This window comes from Manacus candei, unplaced genomic scaffold (assembly GCF_025592945.1).
Source record: "Manacus candei isolate 608988 ecotype Guabito, Panama unplaced genomic scaffold, ASM2559294v1 h1tg000047l, whole genome shotgun sequence".
NCBI lineage: Eukaryota > Metazoa > Chordata > Aves > Passeriformes > Pipridae > Manacus > Manacus candei.
Window position 1 is genome coordinate 5,669,092 of NW_026138095.1, and position 15,533 is coordinate 5,684,624.

At 38.8% G+C, this 15,533-nt stretch overlaps 1 protein-coding gene and 1 long non-coding RNA gene across 2 annotated transcripts in view; one reads left to right on the plus strand and one right to left on the minus strand.

Moving 5' to 3' along the window:
* Nucleotides 1-15,533, plus strand: part of CA10 (carbonic anhydrase 10) — a 185,834-nt gene that overhangs the window by 131,830 nt on the left and 38,471 nt on the right. The window contains exon 5 of the mRNA XM_051798013.1: nt 13,783-13,968. Coding sequence (XP_051653973.1) covers nt 13,783-13,968 — 186 coding nt within the window. The remainder of the gene's footprint in view (nt 1-13,782; nt 13,969-15,533) is intronic.
* Nucleotides 1-15,533, minus strand: part of LOC127475834 (uncharacterized) — a 103,829-nt gene that overhangs the window by 37,773 nt on the left and 50,523 nt on the right. The gene's annotated exons all lie outside the window — the stretch shown is intronic.

The window sequence follows — 15,533 nt, forward strand, 5'->3', positions numbered from 1 at the left end:
AGGCTCAGTGTTTCCTGAGCACCTTCCACTGGGTAGAACACACATATTCCTGATTGAGGCACGTTTCAGGCAGAAAATTGCAGAAAGCATTCAATTCTTCTGCCCAGCATCCCCAAGAATAGAAACACAGAACAGACCAGGTTTACCCAGAAGAGCAGGAGACCCTCAGGGCCTTCCCACACATGTTTAATTCCTGCTGAGGTGCACAGGAACAGGGAGCACAGGAAAAACAGGCTCACAGTTATCACTGTGCTGACTGACCATATGTATGGGACAGTGAGAAAAAAAGAGATCAAACCAACTAACCAAATCACTGAAACATGAAGGAAAAAAGAAATCACTTTGCACAATTACAGATAAAAACATTAGGATTCACATTTTCCTAAGAGTCCAAGGGATATGTTTAGGAGTTTCTGATGATTATTAGGAGCATGGAGTGTTATGACTTATAGAATCCTGTGTACTTAGCACTTCAGAGAATGAGGTCATGTCTGCTAAGGTACCTAAATGTGGAAAAAGTTGACCTAGATCAGTATTTCTCAGACTTTGGGCACGTGTGGATCACTTCTGGTTTATCAATCTCCATGTGCCTGCAGGCCCCTGCACTGGCCTCCACTGCTGACAATTACTGGAGGCAGTTGCTGATCCTACATCTAAGAGGAATTAAGTTCCTGACATGCCTCTTTGTGCCTCATTTCAGCGTGGTGGCATCAGGGCCCAGAGTTTGAGGAACCCTCTTTGGCCTCAAGTACAGAAATTTTATCTTAGAGGCTCCTGGTTTGATTTTATTTTGCTTTTGTGTGACAGGGCGTACAAGGAATGAAAGGCAGGGATTTAGGAGTATTAACTTTTTTTTTTCCAATATATAAATGAAAAAGACAACAAACAACAGTATTTAAACCAGTCTCAAATCCCTTAAAGGTGATTTGGCCATAACATTTCTATTCAGGTTTTCACTCAATACCTATTACTATGTTGTCAATTGTCAGCTTGTATGTATCACATTTTGTTCCATAATCCCTTGGTGGTTCTGTTATGCTTTATCCTCTATAAATTTATGTTGCAAGTCTTTTTTTGTGCTGTGAAAGCATAAGTTGGTAGGGAAAACAGAAAAAAAAAGTATTTTGGTGAAAGAGCTGGAATTATACCTTGAATACACATCCCTGAAACAACATACAAATAGGCACCCATGTGTTTGGATAATTATATGTATATATATGCTTTTAGTCTTGGAATGGATCCATATACATACAAAACCACAGTTTTAATACACGAGCTACACTCACTCTTGAGGTGGAACTTAGAATATCAAAAGCATTTTTCTGTTTCAAACTGGAACATTTTAGAATATTTGCCCCTACATGTATTTCATTATAGTCTGATGTGTGCAAGAATTTTCTGTTGTTTCAATTTTATTTGCTTGCTTTAGTAGCAGCTGGGCTGTCATCACATGAACCTTCTACCCAGCTAACCAAAGAGTCACTCAGGTATGTAGGGGTTTTTCAGGAGGCAGGCTGAGCAGACTGTCTTTGAAGATATTCCTTAATATGGACAAAGGTTTCATGTGTTCAGAGAAAAGTAAAATAAATTCCAACAGTGATGAAAAATATTTTTGCAGTTAGAGGGAAGTTTTTAAATGTTCCATGTTGGGAACATTGGGTTCCCATCACCTTTCCTCTCTGAGCAATGTGATGGGCCATAATGTGATCTTGAAGTTTTGTGTGTACCAGATCTCTCCAGCAAGAAGACCTAAAGCAGAGGTGAGGATGTGTCTGCCTGTTAAATGGTGAAAGTTCTCGAATTATTCTTCTGTACATGAAGAAATCACTAATTGGAAACTCTTTGCAATTAAGAAAAATAGCATCCCCTCACCACCTCTGAGTCCCAAAAGAAAGCACTGCCTTTCTCCACCCTTGATATCTCACATTACCCTTGAAAACTCCTGCACTGTCACTGCTGGTGCTGAGCAAAGCTCCTGGTGAACAGCTCAGCCCATTCCTGGGGATGGAGGGTGTCATTGAGGCTGTTTGCACAATTCAGTTTGCTGGCTGAAATCACCTCTGAAAGGAGGAAATCAGCCACAGAAACCTGTAGGTGTCCATGCCTGTCTGGTTTTTAAATGCAGCAACTTTGGCCCCATGTCCTTATTGCAAATGAATGTCAACAATAGAGGGATAATGGATTAGAGCTCTAGCAAAAACTTCCCTTATAAATTCAGCCATTTGCCAAGTCAGTTGATGCCCTACTTTCAAGACTGTCATAGCAAGCAATTCTGAACAGTCTCTGTTTATTAAAAATGGAGTGCTAAAATCAATATAGCAATATCTTGTTGGAGAAAATTCGATTTATCAACAGGTTTGTCATTTTAAAGATGATTAAAGGACTTGTTTATTAGGCATCATCTAGGCTTTAGAAGTAGTTGGTATGAAAATAATAAGGCATAAGCTACATTAGACTTACAAATCTTTCAGTTATATCAGGGAATGGATATTTTTCTGTAAGTGAAGGCCTGGAAGCATTTTCTATCTTTACTTCAGACTGTGTCAGCCACCAATTACATATTAAAAACAGGTACTGCTCACAGATTTCAGTGGCTCAGGGGCAGCAGAATCTGTGCATTTAAAATTCCAGGTGTGCTGGAATTGCCATTAAACTCTTGTAAGAAATATTTATTCTGATCTGCAGGAGTTAATTTCTGAAAGCTCCAGTTCAGCTTCTGCCTGAGTCCTGTCTGGTTAGTAAGAACATGACCAAATTTAAAGTATTTTTGTGTTCTGCAGGTGAGAACAGCAAATCTGAGTGTGAGAATAAACTCTAAAACTCATCTTCATCAAGGATGAAGAGAGTAAGACTGTCTTTACATTGTCATATGTTCAGTACCTTTCAACTTCTCAGCTATAATTAATCACAAATAGGAACGTGAACACACATGTGCAAACACCCAGAGCTGGGGAAGATGCCTCTTCACAGGCATTTGAGAGCATCCAGCCTCCAGTTTGCATTCTACAGAGAAGGAAAAAGGTACAGAAAACAGGAGGAAAAGCAGTTGCTGATAAAGAGGAATGCTGACCCATAACTGAATATGGACTACTATTTTAAAAGATTCTTCCTGGGAAGATCATAAAGATTAGACATTCCTGAAACTCTTAGAATAAGCACAATAAAACACCTCTTAAAAATGAACTTGTGTCTGGAAAGCTAAGATTCTTTCCAGTTTAAATTTTATCCCTTTTGGAAAAGCATTTTTATATGCTGATTCCTAGATACCTTTATCCCATAACCCTTTCCTCTTTTCCTTAGGATTCTTCTACAAAGGCAGATAAATCTGTACTTTGGTAAGCCCAGTAACCAAGAGAACAGAGGGGAACTGATGGCAAACTGGCAGAGTAGAAAAATTTCTTTTCTAAAAGCCTTTTTCAAAAGAGTTTCTCACCATTACTTTATGATTTGAGGTAGCAAAAGAGGGTTTTTCACTCTGCATGGAACAAGACATGAGTGGGAATGATGTAAGAGGACAAAAGTGCTTCTTGGTATTCAGAACCTTGTTTTTGATTACTTATAGAAACACTCATTTACACAACTGCAGTACATGGAGCTGTACAGGAGATGAGAACGTGGAACAAAGAACCAGCTCTTCCCCCATAGCTGTGCAATCTGTAAACACAGCAGGGAATGGGGGGGGGAAAACCAACCAACTAAACAGAAAAAAAAAGAAAAAAACAAAAGAATAAACATAAACCTCTTGACCAAGGGATTTATGTGCACATCCACCACCCCCACGATGTGCATGCAGAACACCAAGTCTGGAAACATCCAAGGCAGCGAGGTTGGGCTGCTGAGCTCAAGCTCATGCTGTAACCCCAATATTTCCCTGTCTTCCACCCTCCTTGCACAGTGACTTTGAGACACATTTGAATTAGAGGCATACTGGAACACAGAGAAGAATCTAGTTAAGCCAGAAATGATAATTCTTTAGGGAGCTCTGTTGCAAAAAGAGTGTGGCTTTGTAGGGTTGGGGGTTTTTTTAAAGTGCATTGTCAGGAAAAAAAAAAATGAGGAGTCGTGGAATAGAGTGAAGTGTCAGAAAAAGCAAAGATAGGTTCAGGATAGGGGTTGTTTGTTTTTCTTTTTTCTACTGCAGTTCCACTGTTTTCTCAACATAAAACGTACACAAATGCTTCTGAGGCAGATAAAATGGGAAAAGTAAAACAGTCCTGTGTTAAACTGGAACAGTAATATTTGGAGCTGGAAAGGCCAATTTATTCACCTTATTTAAAGAAGTAGAAAAAGCAGGCCAGGACAAAACAGTTCTTTGCTGCTCAAAAAAAAACCACAGTGAAATATGCTACTAGGCAGAATAGCTCATGATTTTTGCATGCCACAAAGGATTTTCCTTGACACATAATGAATTTTATTGAGGTCAAATTTCAAGTTATCTAAATACTAGTTTACCTCCAGAGATACAGGGTTTGGGAAAGTATTTTGCAGTAACTATGTTTTTTTGCCTTGGCAGTGATCTGAGAAGCAGCTTGGTATTGTGAATGCTGCTCTCAAAAACTTACTAAAAAAGCTGATGAAACTTTTGTCCCTTTCATGGCTAAAAAGCTGAGCTTATAGATTCTCCTTTTCATTTCCACTGACTTACAGTCTCAGCAAAGCATTACCATGCTTCTCTGGCTGCACCATGGCTCAGACACTGCAATTTTCCTTGAGCAGGGATCGGTACATGGAATGTCATGGCTGGAGTGGGCAGCAGATCCCAAAAAACAGCAGCAGTCTCTTCATTATTTTATAAAAATGTAAATTTAGAACATCCTGGCGGCGAAAGAACCAGAGAAATAAAGGACTACAACAAATGGCCTTTTCTAGCTCTTGTAAAATTGAATCATTAACCTTAATGATGGTGTGTTTTGATTGTGGTGTGAGACAGATGAGCTGTGAGGGCACATCCTTTACCCTGTGCAGGAAGCTCTGTGCTTCTCAGCCACTCAGCCAGGGATGCACAACAGCAAGAAGGTGCTGCCAAATGACTAATTTAGGCCTGTGTGTGAGGACAGGCATTTCTCTCCTTCTTTCTTTTGGCAGAAGTTAGTAAAAAAGAAAATATTTTATTTTTGTGTATGTATATATAGAAATATATACATATAAATATATATATGTGCAGATAATTAAAGTGGTGAGTGTATTAATGACCTACACAACACCACAGTGTCAATACCTCTTAGCCTGAAAGATACTTCCCAGCCTAATTTAGCACAGCCTTTTTGCTAATGCTACATACAAATAGCAAAGTAGAAGATGCACCAACGGTTTTAAAGAGAATTTAAATCAATCAGCTAGCTGGAGCTCATCTGCTCAGCAGGGAAGGTTCTTTTAAAAGTTGTGTTGAGAATGAAAGTACTGAAGAAAATGTACCAGCAAAATAAAGATCTTAGAAAGTCTGAATACATTTATTAATATGCAGTTGATCAAATGAGTCATTAAGCACCTAATGTCTAAAGTCTGTCTTGCTGTATGGAAAACATAAGGAAAGTGAAACACACACTAATTCCAGTATATGTCCTATAAATTTCCATCTAATCTGGATTCCAGTGGAAAAGCTCTGGCTTTTCAACCAAAGTGCTCTCTGAAAGAAGAGCTCTGAAATCCAGGCAGCTCCAAAGGTCAGTGCATCTCGATATAAGTCACTAAAAAGGAACTCAGTTAGGCCCTCTGGATTTTAACATATTCAGTTTTACGTTTTGAACCCACATAAAAAATGGAAGGAGCAATTTTTCATTGATCTGGATTTCTCACAAGTTTGTTGGCTTCTCTACCATTTACAAGCTTTTGAATATTTATGTAAGCCTTGAGATTTTGAAAAGGCAGCTCTTTTGACATCCCTTTAGCAGAGACAAAAATTATCCTTAGCACGATTTTTTAATGCAGATTCCTCAAACTAAAAATCTCTTTATAGACTGCAAGAGCAAATTAGGGTAATGAGATCTCCAAGCCCCAGTTATTCCCTCACTTACTTATTGACTTGGCCTAATTATAAACTAAGGTTAATAAACTAAAAGGAGCATGCAAATGTAATATTTCCCTCTTTCATGTAATGCTGGTGACTGTGTCACAGCACAGGATGAGACTTGTCATCAGTGGTACAAAGGAGGCTGTGGACATGCAGGATTGTGAACAGTTCTGTGGTCAGACAGTGCAAGTCTGGCTTAGAACACCCCAAAACATCCTTTTTACTCACTGGAGCATGACACAGGTACATGGCACTTCACAACAAAATTGAGTTTTCTGCCAATAAACCAAAGTCAGTCCAGCGTTTGCCACAGTGGAGACACGCCCGTGAATGCTGCCAGAGCACTCACGTGGTTATTGTTAAAACCCCCAACAGTGTGGAGTGTGTGCCCCATTCTGTGTATGGTCACAAAGGATCTGGAATTTGCCAGGATCCTGCCCCTGTTCCACCTGGCTGAAGGTACCTGTGGCTGTTGTGGCCTTACCTGCCAGCTCAGTGCATCTCACACGGGTCCTGCTCTAGGTGAAGCCTCCTGAGGTCCCACTACAACATAACTTTCTTTCACACATTCCCCTTCCACACTCCAGTTTGCCTACAAATATTCTGGTGGTAAGTATCAAGGTACTACACAGAAAAAGTGACCACTGGGATGCAGTCTGCTTTCCTACAGAAAAACATTCTTCAGTATGTCCCTTTTTCACCTCAAACAGCAGGTAGTGGATCCTTCCATCAGGAAGCTCTTGGCATCAAGATACATCCCCCACTTAAAATCCTCACTGGTCCCTCAGCCTTCAACCAGTGCTGGAAGCAGATCCCTTGTCCAGTCTCTAAAGCCAGTTTTTCTACTTGTCTGTTTCAATAATTTGATTTTAATTTTAAAAAAAAAGTCCCAGTGAAAGATATGGGATTAAATTCCCCTGCTGCATATGATATAAACATAGCTGCAATATTTTAGATTAAGGAGAACATGATTTCACTGTAAAGCTGGAGTCAACATGCACAGCAATTATTAATGCCAGACACCATAAATTTGGCTGCATCTGCTTTAGGCTTCATAGTTACTAACAAGCAAAAATCATTGCATTAATGGAGTAGTGGAAATACAATGAAGCACTTTATTACCCCTAAAAGGCAGCATGTGGCTATATAGGCTCTGTGGGGTGTTACCAGTGTCCTTGGAGCAGCTTCATCCCTTCCCATCCTATGGAACATAATTATCTCAGAATAAGCACGACCCTGCGGGTCCTCTATTAAAATTATATTTTATTACAGAATGGAGTATACATTATTGAAGCACATTATTTTGATCACTGAAATTTGACATATTGTGCTTATTAGCCAGTAAGGCTGAATATTTAATTTATGAGGTTCACTCCACATTTTTTACAGATCAGTCACTTAAGGGAAGTAAACAGGCAAAACTGCAGAGGAGTGAATGGGAAAAGTTCTTACTGAAAACGGTGCTTTAAAAGCAGAAAAAAAGTGTGTCATGCCATATGCTGGTACGTGACACATTACATCAGGCAGGTAAATGGGTTAATTGGACTCATTAGCATCATTTCCTTTTTAAAACTTTTCAACTCAGAAGATGAAAAGATTATGTTAATCTTTACACTTCTCTCTTACATTTTACATTTTTCACACGGGCCTTTTTTAATCAAATATTGATGGTGATGCCTGTTGTTCTTCAAAGCCCAGCAATTAGACTGCAGCTCCCTCCCAGTAAGTGGTATTTCCTTATCTTTATTTCCCTCCCTTCCACAGTTTTCTTTTCATAAACACAACATAAAGTCCATTGAATTGTTGCCAGAAAAGGCACTCTGGGTGTTTTGCTGATCTGATGGCCAAGCAACCTGCAGAGCCTGCATCCCCAAACCCTGGGCTGGAGAGCAGACACCTGCTTGACCCCTGGAACAGATCCCACACCTCTGTCCCACAGCTGAATCCACCACTCCTGAAGTTAAACCCACGGATTACAGTCGTGTCACCCAAAACAGATAATTTTGATTTTCTTCCTGGCTGTGGCAATCCCGTGGGATGTAGGTAAAGGCTGTGTGGGATGGGTGGACACTGCTCTCTGCTGGCAGCAAGGAAAGCGTGCAGGAAACAGCTGGAATTTCCCTTAAAATTACCTTCAAAAATAAGGCATTTCCACTATTTCTTTCCATACTATTGCATACAATGATTAAGCATTAGGGCAGAGAAAAGTTATTAAAATAACTCTTCAAATGTACAAATATTCATCAAAAGCACCTAAATAAAACTGGATGTTCTGTAGAAAATAATTATTTAAATACAATTTAAAAATTCTCATGTGTATGTGTCTGTATGTGCATGCACAGAGAATACCTCAGGACAAGGATAGAGCTATGAAAAGTTTGGAAAACTGATAGAACAACTATATCCTATTCGAATATGTCAGTCATCTCTTTAAGAGAAGACTTCAAAAAACAACAGTACCCTTTTAACAACTGTTAAATAACTTAGAAGACTAACTCTGCAAAATAATTTTATTTTCCAGTCTGGGTCCCCTCTAAGAGCAGCTGGAAGGTTCAAGAGAACACCATAAAACTACTTCTAAAACTAACTGCATGCCATGAGCATGATACTAAGAAAATTAATGTTCTTGTGTAGCCACTTCTGTGAAGCAGGGGAATGTCATTCTGGTGCAGAGAGTTAAGCACTCTGCCCTAGCAGGTTACCTTGAAGTTCCAGTTTGGTTCAGTGCTTTGTCACTGGCCCTAAAGTCAGATTTCAAATCACAAGCCCTACCCTGAAGTCCATGTAAACTGTTTTTTAAACTCTGGAGCAGTCTCAGCTTTGCACAAGGGAGATGAAGGTACTTACTCCAGTCCAGTCGATTTAAATCAAGGAGGACAGTCCTTTATATCACAGAATATGGTCTGGTCAAGATACTGTGAACAACTATCAAAAAAACCAAAAAGGTAAACGGAAGGAACTTGCTTGAGGGACTTAGAAACAAATGATTCAGTTTATTACTACGTGGAGAAACCCAAGTTCAAGTGGCCTGAGCTGGAGGGTGAAATTCTCCGTTGGAAGATCCTACCTAAGTATCAGGAAGAAAATAAAGCAACTTGGCACTGATGTTGACTTATCCCAGAGAGACAAAAAACAAACATACATTTGTTTTTGCATTTTTTCTGCTGGACTCCAGGAGGGAACAGTGGAAGCCAATTGGCAGATGATCAAAAATTGGTTATTGCAGGGCATGAAACTGGGGCACAATGACTCCTTCAACTCAATCCTTGGTGATTTGCTTCTCTTCACAGCACTAGGCCTTCACTGGACTATATTTTCCTCCTAAAGAAAGGAACATCTAATATTGCAGATAAGATCCAAGGACACCAGAGCAGGCAGCCACACACAATTGATTTTCTAGCTCCCTTACATTCAGTGCTGCTCCACTGGCAGGTACTGACACAAGTTTAAAAACATTCTTGGAACTAATCTTTAGGCCACTCTTACTTGAAAAAAATCCAAAATGTGTTACTGCACTATTTGTAAAGGCCCCAGGAAGCAAAGAGCCTTGAAGAAAGGTGACAGTGAACTGCAGGCATGGCATGGGACAGAAAGGCAAGGGATCCATCCCCATTCCTTCCCTTTTCCTCTTGCATTCCCTGCTTACATTTCTAGCATGGCTTCACCCTGAAACAGGCTTCTTTTTCTACTGCTTGGGGTTTTGAAGGCTATTTTAAAGCAGACTGTAATGCAAAGATGTAGGACACAAAGGAAGCTCTGCAAAATACTTAGTTCAGGACTATTTGTGGGGACAAAAAAAGACGAAGGGAACGGGATATACAGTTAACTAGGACAAAACAAAAATGCTTCCACAAATGCAGGGTTAAAGAACACCACTGGGAAAAAAATATTTTCAGGATTGTTTTTTGTGGGGCTTTTTTTTTTTGTTTAATTTGGTTTGGGATTTTTTTTTGTTGAGTTTTTTTTTACTTTTTTTCCCTAATGGTCATAAAGATCTGTAAAGTTTCAAGAGTTTGTGTTTCTTATGTATGCACTGACTTTGCCTGTGTTCCACCTTTCAAAGGGCAGAACTGGGACTTTTTGTGGACACAGAACCAGCAAGTTATACCACAGGAGGATTCAGATCTCACTGAGAAATGTAGTCTAGAATATATCAGCAGCATGTGCCTGTGTGGATGCCTTGCATCAAGATAAAGGGAGAGAATAATGCTGCTGGGGAATTATGTGCACAAAGCTCTGTGAAGCAAGAATTAAAAGTAATGAGATTAAATAGAAAATAACTACATCAGGAATATGTTAATAAATTAATTAAAGTCTACCAGAGTTGAACTGTTCCATAATTAAGGGTGAAGCCCATGAACGTGATGTGCTCTCTTCTACTCAGGGATTTTGCCACAGGTAAAATTACCTGTATGAAAATTTTTCTAAATCTATGAGGAAAAATGGGGTCAACTGAGAATGTGGTCTGATCATTAACTTTGATGATTTTAGACTTTGCCGTTTTCTCAAACGAGCTTTATGGATGATTTAATATGTTTTCTTTACTGCAGTCTCATTTCTAGCGCATAAGATATCTTTTTAAAATCTTTTTTAAAAACAAGAGGTCAAGATTTAGTGTTGTTCCCCCCCCCCCCCGATTTGTTTGCTGGGTTTCCATCTTTATATAATTTTCAAGTCAAACTCACACAGAACAAAACAGTTACTTCACAGCAGAGCCAGAAGTGGCACAAAGCCCATCACACTGAAGGACTGAGCACCTGAGATTAGTCTGGCACATTAAGGAAATAGTTATATAGCTCTTAACAGATCTTTTATGTGAGCTTTTTAAACCACCCTGTAACATTTTATCCAGTCTCCACATATAAAAAATAAATGCTGTGCTTTCTGGGGTAGCAGATACTGTTGACTGTTCCAGGCAGAGGCAACCTCTTTCCCATAAGGTGCCCAGCCTTCATACTGTTTATTTTTTAGGGGAATGTGCAACATGCAGAAAATAATATGTCAGTAACCCCTGCAACTGTGACATTCTAGACTTGGAGCTTTGCTTTCCTCAAAACCAACTCAGCTGAGGGTGCAGAATGAGAGTGCACCATCACTTTAAAGGCTCAGTACCATAAATATGGAGAATCCTTCTCTTAGCAGTAAGTTCACATAGGGAACAAGATCAGAAGCTCATTTTCCTGCAGTAGCAGTTAAAACTGTGCATAGGGAAGAGGAATAGTATTTACTGTGGAAAATGAATTTATGGATGCTGAGGATGAACACACTTGTGTGATTCTATGTGCTAACTGTAAATGGTTACGCTTGAAATGTTCACCTCTGAAGGTGATAAGACATTGGTTTTGTGTATAAACCAGACAATATCCTGTACTACAATAAAGAAATTCATATGGTGTTCTGGTGGGCCATCAGCTGTGGAGCCTGGGCAAGTCACAGTCTCCAGGAAATGAAAAAAGTTCCTAAATATTTCAGTCTTTTCATTCAGATGTAATCTGAGTAGATGGAAAATATAAGACACCACTTCCTATAGGAATCAAGTACCCATAAAAGAAGTGCCCACTGAAAGTTGCTGGTGATGGTGGTACATGTTGATACCCTCAAGACACGGGCATGTCCTGAAGGTACAGTTTGGTGGTTTGTGCAGCTACTCTTCCCTTGGGCACACCCTCACAACAAGAAAACCAGTGCTTCACTTACATCAAAGAAGGCACATAAAAGGGCAAGGCCTTGTATTTTTTGTATTGAAGATCTTGGGGTTTGCCCTGCCTGGTGTCCAGTCTGTGTGCCCAGGCAGGAGAATTTCATAGTCTCACTTCCAGTGTTCATCCCTCCCCAGGGGCCAGAAATGAGGAATGTCAGAGGCTTCACTGCATTCCTGGCATTCTCCATCTGCAGCCGTGTGGGGAAATTCTGTTTTGAAACAGTCAATATCATCTCATTACAAGCACTGCATTTTTATGAGGGGGGAAATGAGAAAGACAAATGTTACTCCTGTTCATGAATCTGCCTCTCATCGTTTCCCTTCTCTGCTCTGTGCAGAGTTATTTGATTCATATTAGGGGTTATTTGGGTCACTTTTACCTCGAGAGAGAAAATAATGGCAACCTTATTTGAGATTTGTACCAATTTAAGTAAGGAAATGGATTCTGCATATTTTGCATAGCTGTTAAATTTAACTGAGGGTTCAGTGAAGCATGAGCTTCCAAATGTAAAAGGCTCTAACCATTTCCCCCTATTTGTTTTTAAACTACATTTGTTACTTATGATTAGCAATTTTGTGTCATTCATATGCAGTGTACTGAAACTGAATTCAGTAAACTGACCTTCTTCCACCTATTAAGTTAAACTTGGTATTTAATTATTATGCATGCCAAGTCAAGTAGAAAAACTGAGGAGCATTTATAAATAAAATCATTGTGGGTTTTTGCGATGAGTAGGAATATTTGTGTTTATTACTTCTCGTAGGAAATTTATTACTGCTTATTTTGAATTGGAATAAACACCAAGAAAAAAGAACATCTGTATCAAAGTGTAAAGAACCACAACAATCAAAAGTTGTTTAATCTTATCCATTTAGTTCTAGTGCACAGTCTGTTCAGTGGAACTTTTTACAACATACTGTGCAAGAAAACAGGTCATTTAAACTCAGTAATTAGTATTACAGAGAAAATGACACTGCAGCAATGTTAATTACTATAGTACTGATGTAGTATGAGATATAATACATAATAGTCATGTCTTTAATTTTAAATTGAAGTGCAACAAAGCATATTATTCCTATGTTTTCACTTCTTAAATTAAATGGATCTTATTCAAGTGTACATTTGTATCCATGCAGAATGTTTTTAAATAAATCATAGTTCTGCTTTAACTCAAACTGGCATATTTTACTTTCTAATGGCATAAATTAAGCAACTTCTTGATCTAGAAACTTTCCTATGACAGTGGAAATCATGATAGAATTATATTCCATATGAAAAATTTCCACCATCATTTTCTTTTTCATTACAGCAGCTGTAAATCAGTTTGCAAATGAAGCACAACATTCAGTCTTTTTAAAAATAAAGATGACTCTAAGGGAGCATTACAGCTTTTGGAGGTATAGTAGGACCTAGACACATATGATCAAATTGGAATTCATTCTGTACTGCTATGGCTAAAAGATCTGGCAATTGTACCTATAAAATATTCATAACAAAACAAAGAGACTTGCAGAGCAAGACAGTGAAAATTTTTACCTGGAGCTCCAGGAGGAGTAGAGTTCCCTACTAATGAATAATTATGTCTCTGCTTTTTGCAGCACCTTTACTTTTGGGTAACTTTGTTATAAATATTAAAAGAAGGGAAAAAAGAGGTAAATTCCAGATTTATTCAAGTGTACTTAAATAATTTATGTCAGCTGAAATGTTCCCATTTTCAGTGCGGCAATTTTGTAATGAAGCCATTACTCAGACCTCGCATAAAAAGTGCTCTAAAAGCTTACTTATTTAAAAGTGTAGCAATCCCATTCACCACGCTAACAATGTGCCCCTGGCTAAAATGTGTACATGTGGATTTAGCAAAATATTTGAATATACAATATAAGATAGAAAGGAGAAGTTGGAGCGTTACCTCAAGTCGGTTATTTCCTCTCCAAACAAGATGTGTCGTTACATTTGAACGAAGGTGCGAGAAGAGCAAAATCCTCGAGTACATACAACCAGTTTCTAAGATTTGTGGATTATTTCTTTAAAAATGCCTTTTTTTTTTTCTTTTTCCTCCACCCCTTTTAGGTCAGTGGGACAATGTATAACACAGGGAGACACGTATCTCTACGATTAGACAAAGAGCATTTGGTCAACATCTCTGGAGGGCCGATGACGTACAGTCACCGCCTGGAGGAAATCCGGTTACACTTTGGGAGCGAGGACAGCCAGGGATCAGAGCACCTCCTCAACGGACAGGCCTTCTCTGGGGAGGTAGGTCACCCTCCTGGGAGGTACCAGTGTGAATTACTCGCTTCCCATTTCTGCCTGAAGGTATTTGCAAATTTAATTTGTCGCCGTAAAAAAATGGTTTCCCTGCATCCGTCCTGAAAATCGGGGAATTAGGTTTTGCTTCCTCGCCCCTGCACTGCAAATGGTGTGATTTGTATCTAAAAATGAAAGTGCCGTGTTTATTGTATGCAGAGACACCCTCTGTTCTCATCTGTGCTACTTACAAAGTAATCAAGTCTCTTCTGATGGGTCCTTTATGTCTCTTGTAAACACAAATACGAGATTAACCACAAAGTAATACTGGAAGTGCCTCAAATTCGTATGGAAGTGCTGGTTTTGCTACACACTGGTGTGTAACACTTTACACTGAGTATCATCCTGCCTTTGATTCATGCAAAAATAAGGAGATACTTAATTTCAGAGGTGGTTCCACAGAACTCTGCTCAAGAAATAAAGTTGACTGCACGAGTAATCCCTGGCAGAATTGGAACTCGTGTTTTGAATACATGTCCATAAGTGTCCCAAGAAATACCATAACTTCATGATCCTGATACCTGTTGCAGAATGACCCATTACTCCTGCTGGATAAATATTTATGTGGAGTACTTTTTCCAAGATGTAAATTAGAGTTTGCAGACTTTCTGGGACAAACAGGGCAGAATCTTTCCATTTTTCTTATGTAGGAACATTTTTACATAGAAGAGGTGCATGAGGTTTGCAATACCCCATCCTACTTCAACTTGGGCCACAGGTATGAACTGGCCAGCATGCAACTCTACTCCACTACTCAAAATAATGCTTCAGAATAACTGTATATTAGTGTGGGGATCATTTTTAAAGATAAAATGGACATCCCTGTTACCATTCTTTCAGAATACCAAAAAGAATATTTTTTTGATCATAAAGCACTTATTTTCTTGGAGATGAGTAATCAGCTTGACATGTGTACTCTTCATCACAGACTCTGGTGATGAGTCAGTTAATGTGTGGCATTTTCTTTGGCACTGATCAACAGCAGTTATTTTAGAGTAAGAAATTAATTGCAGAGTTGCCAAATGATGGTGTTATAATTGATGGAAATCATTGGCTTTGTTTTATAAGCTACATAAATGTATAATACAGCCAGTGGCAGCTTTTGCATGAAATTACTCATGTCTGACACAACTGAATTCTGGTTGCCTTCATTAAATTCCATGATAAGTGAATATATAAAGTATGGTTCCTTTAAGAGCTGAAAGTTAAGTATGCTTTAGTAAATAAAGTCTTTACTTTGCTGTTCAGGCTTACAGAAGAGCAATATTCAAACAGAAAGTTGACTGAACAAGAAAGCAAAAATCTAGTTGAAACATACCATTGTACTTGATAAGATGTATCAGCATCATTTCAGATGTTTTTAAAAGAGTTTTTAAGTTAGAAATTCATCGGTCCTAGACTATAACAATGAAAAAATGTAGAGCCTTGTTTGGCAATGTTTAATATTGACACTTAAGTAGGCTCTTCTGCTTTTGAAAGTAGGAGTTCCAAAGCACTATTAATATTTGGTATTT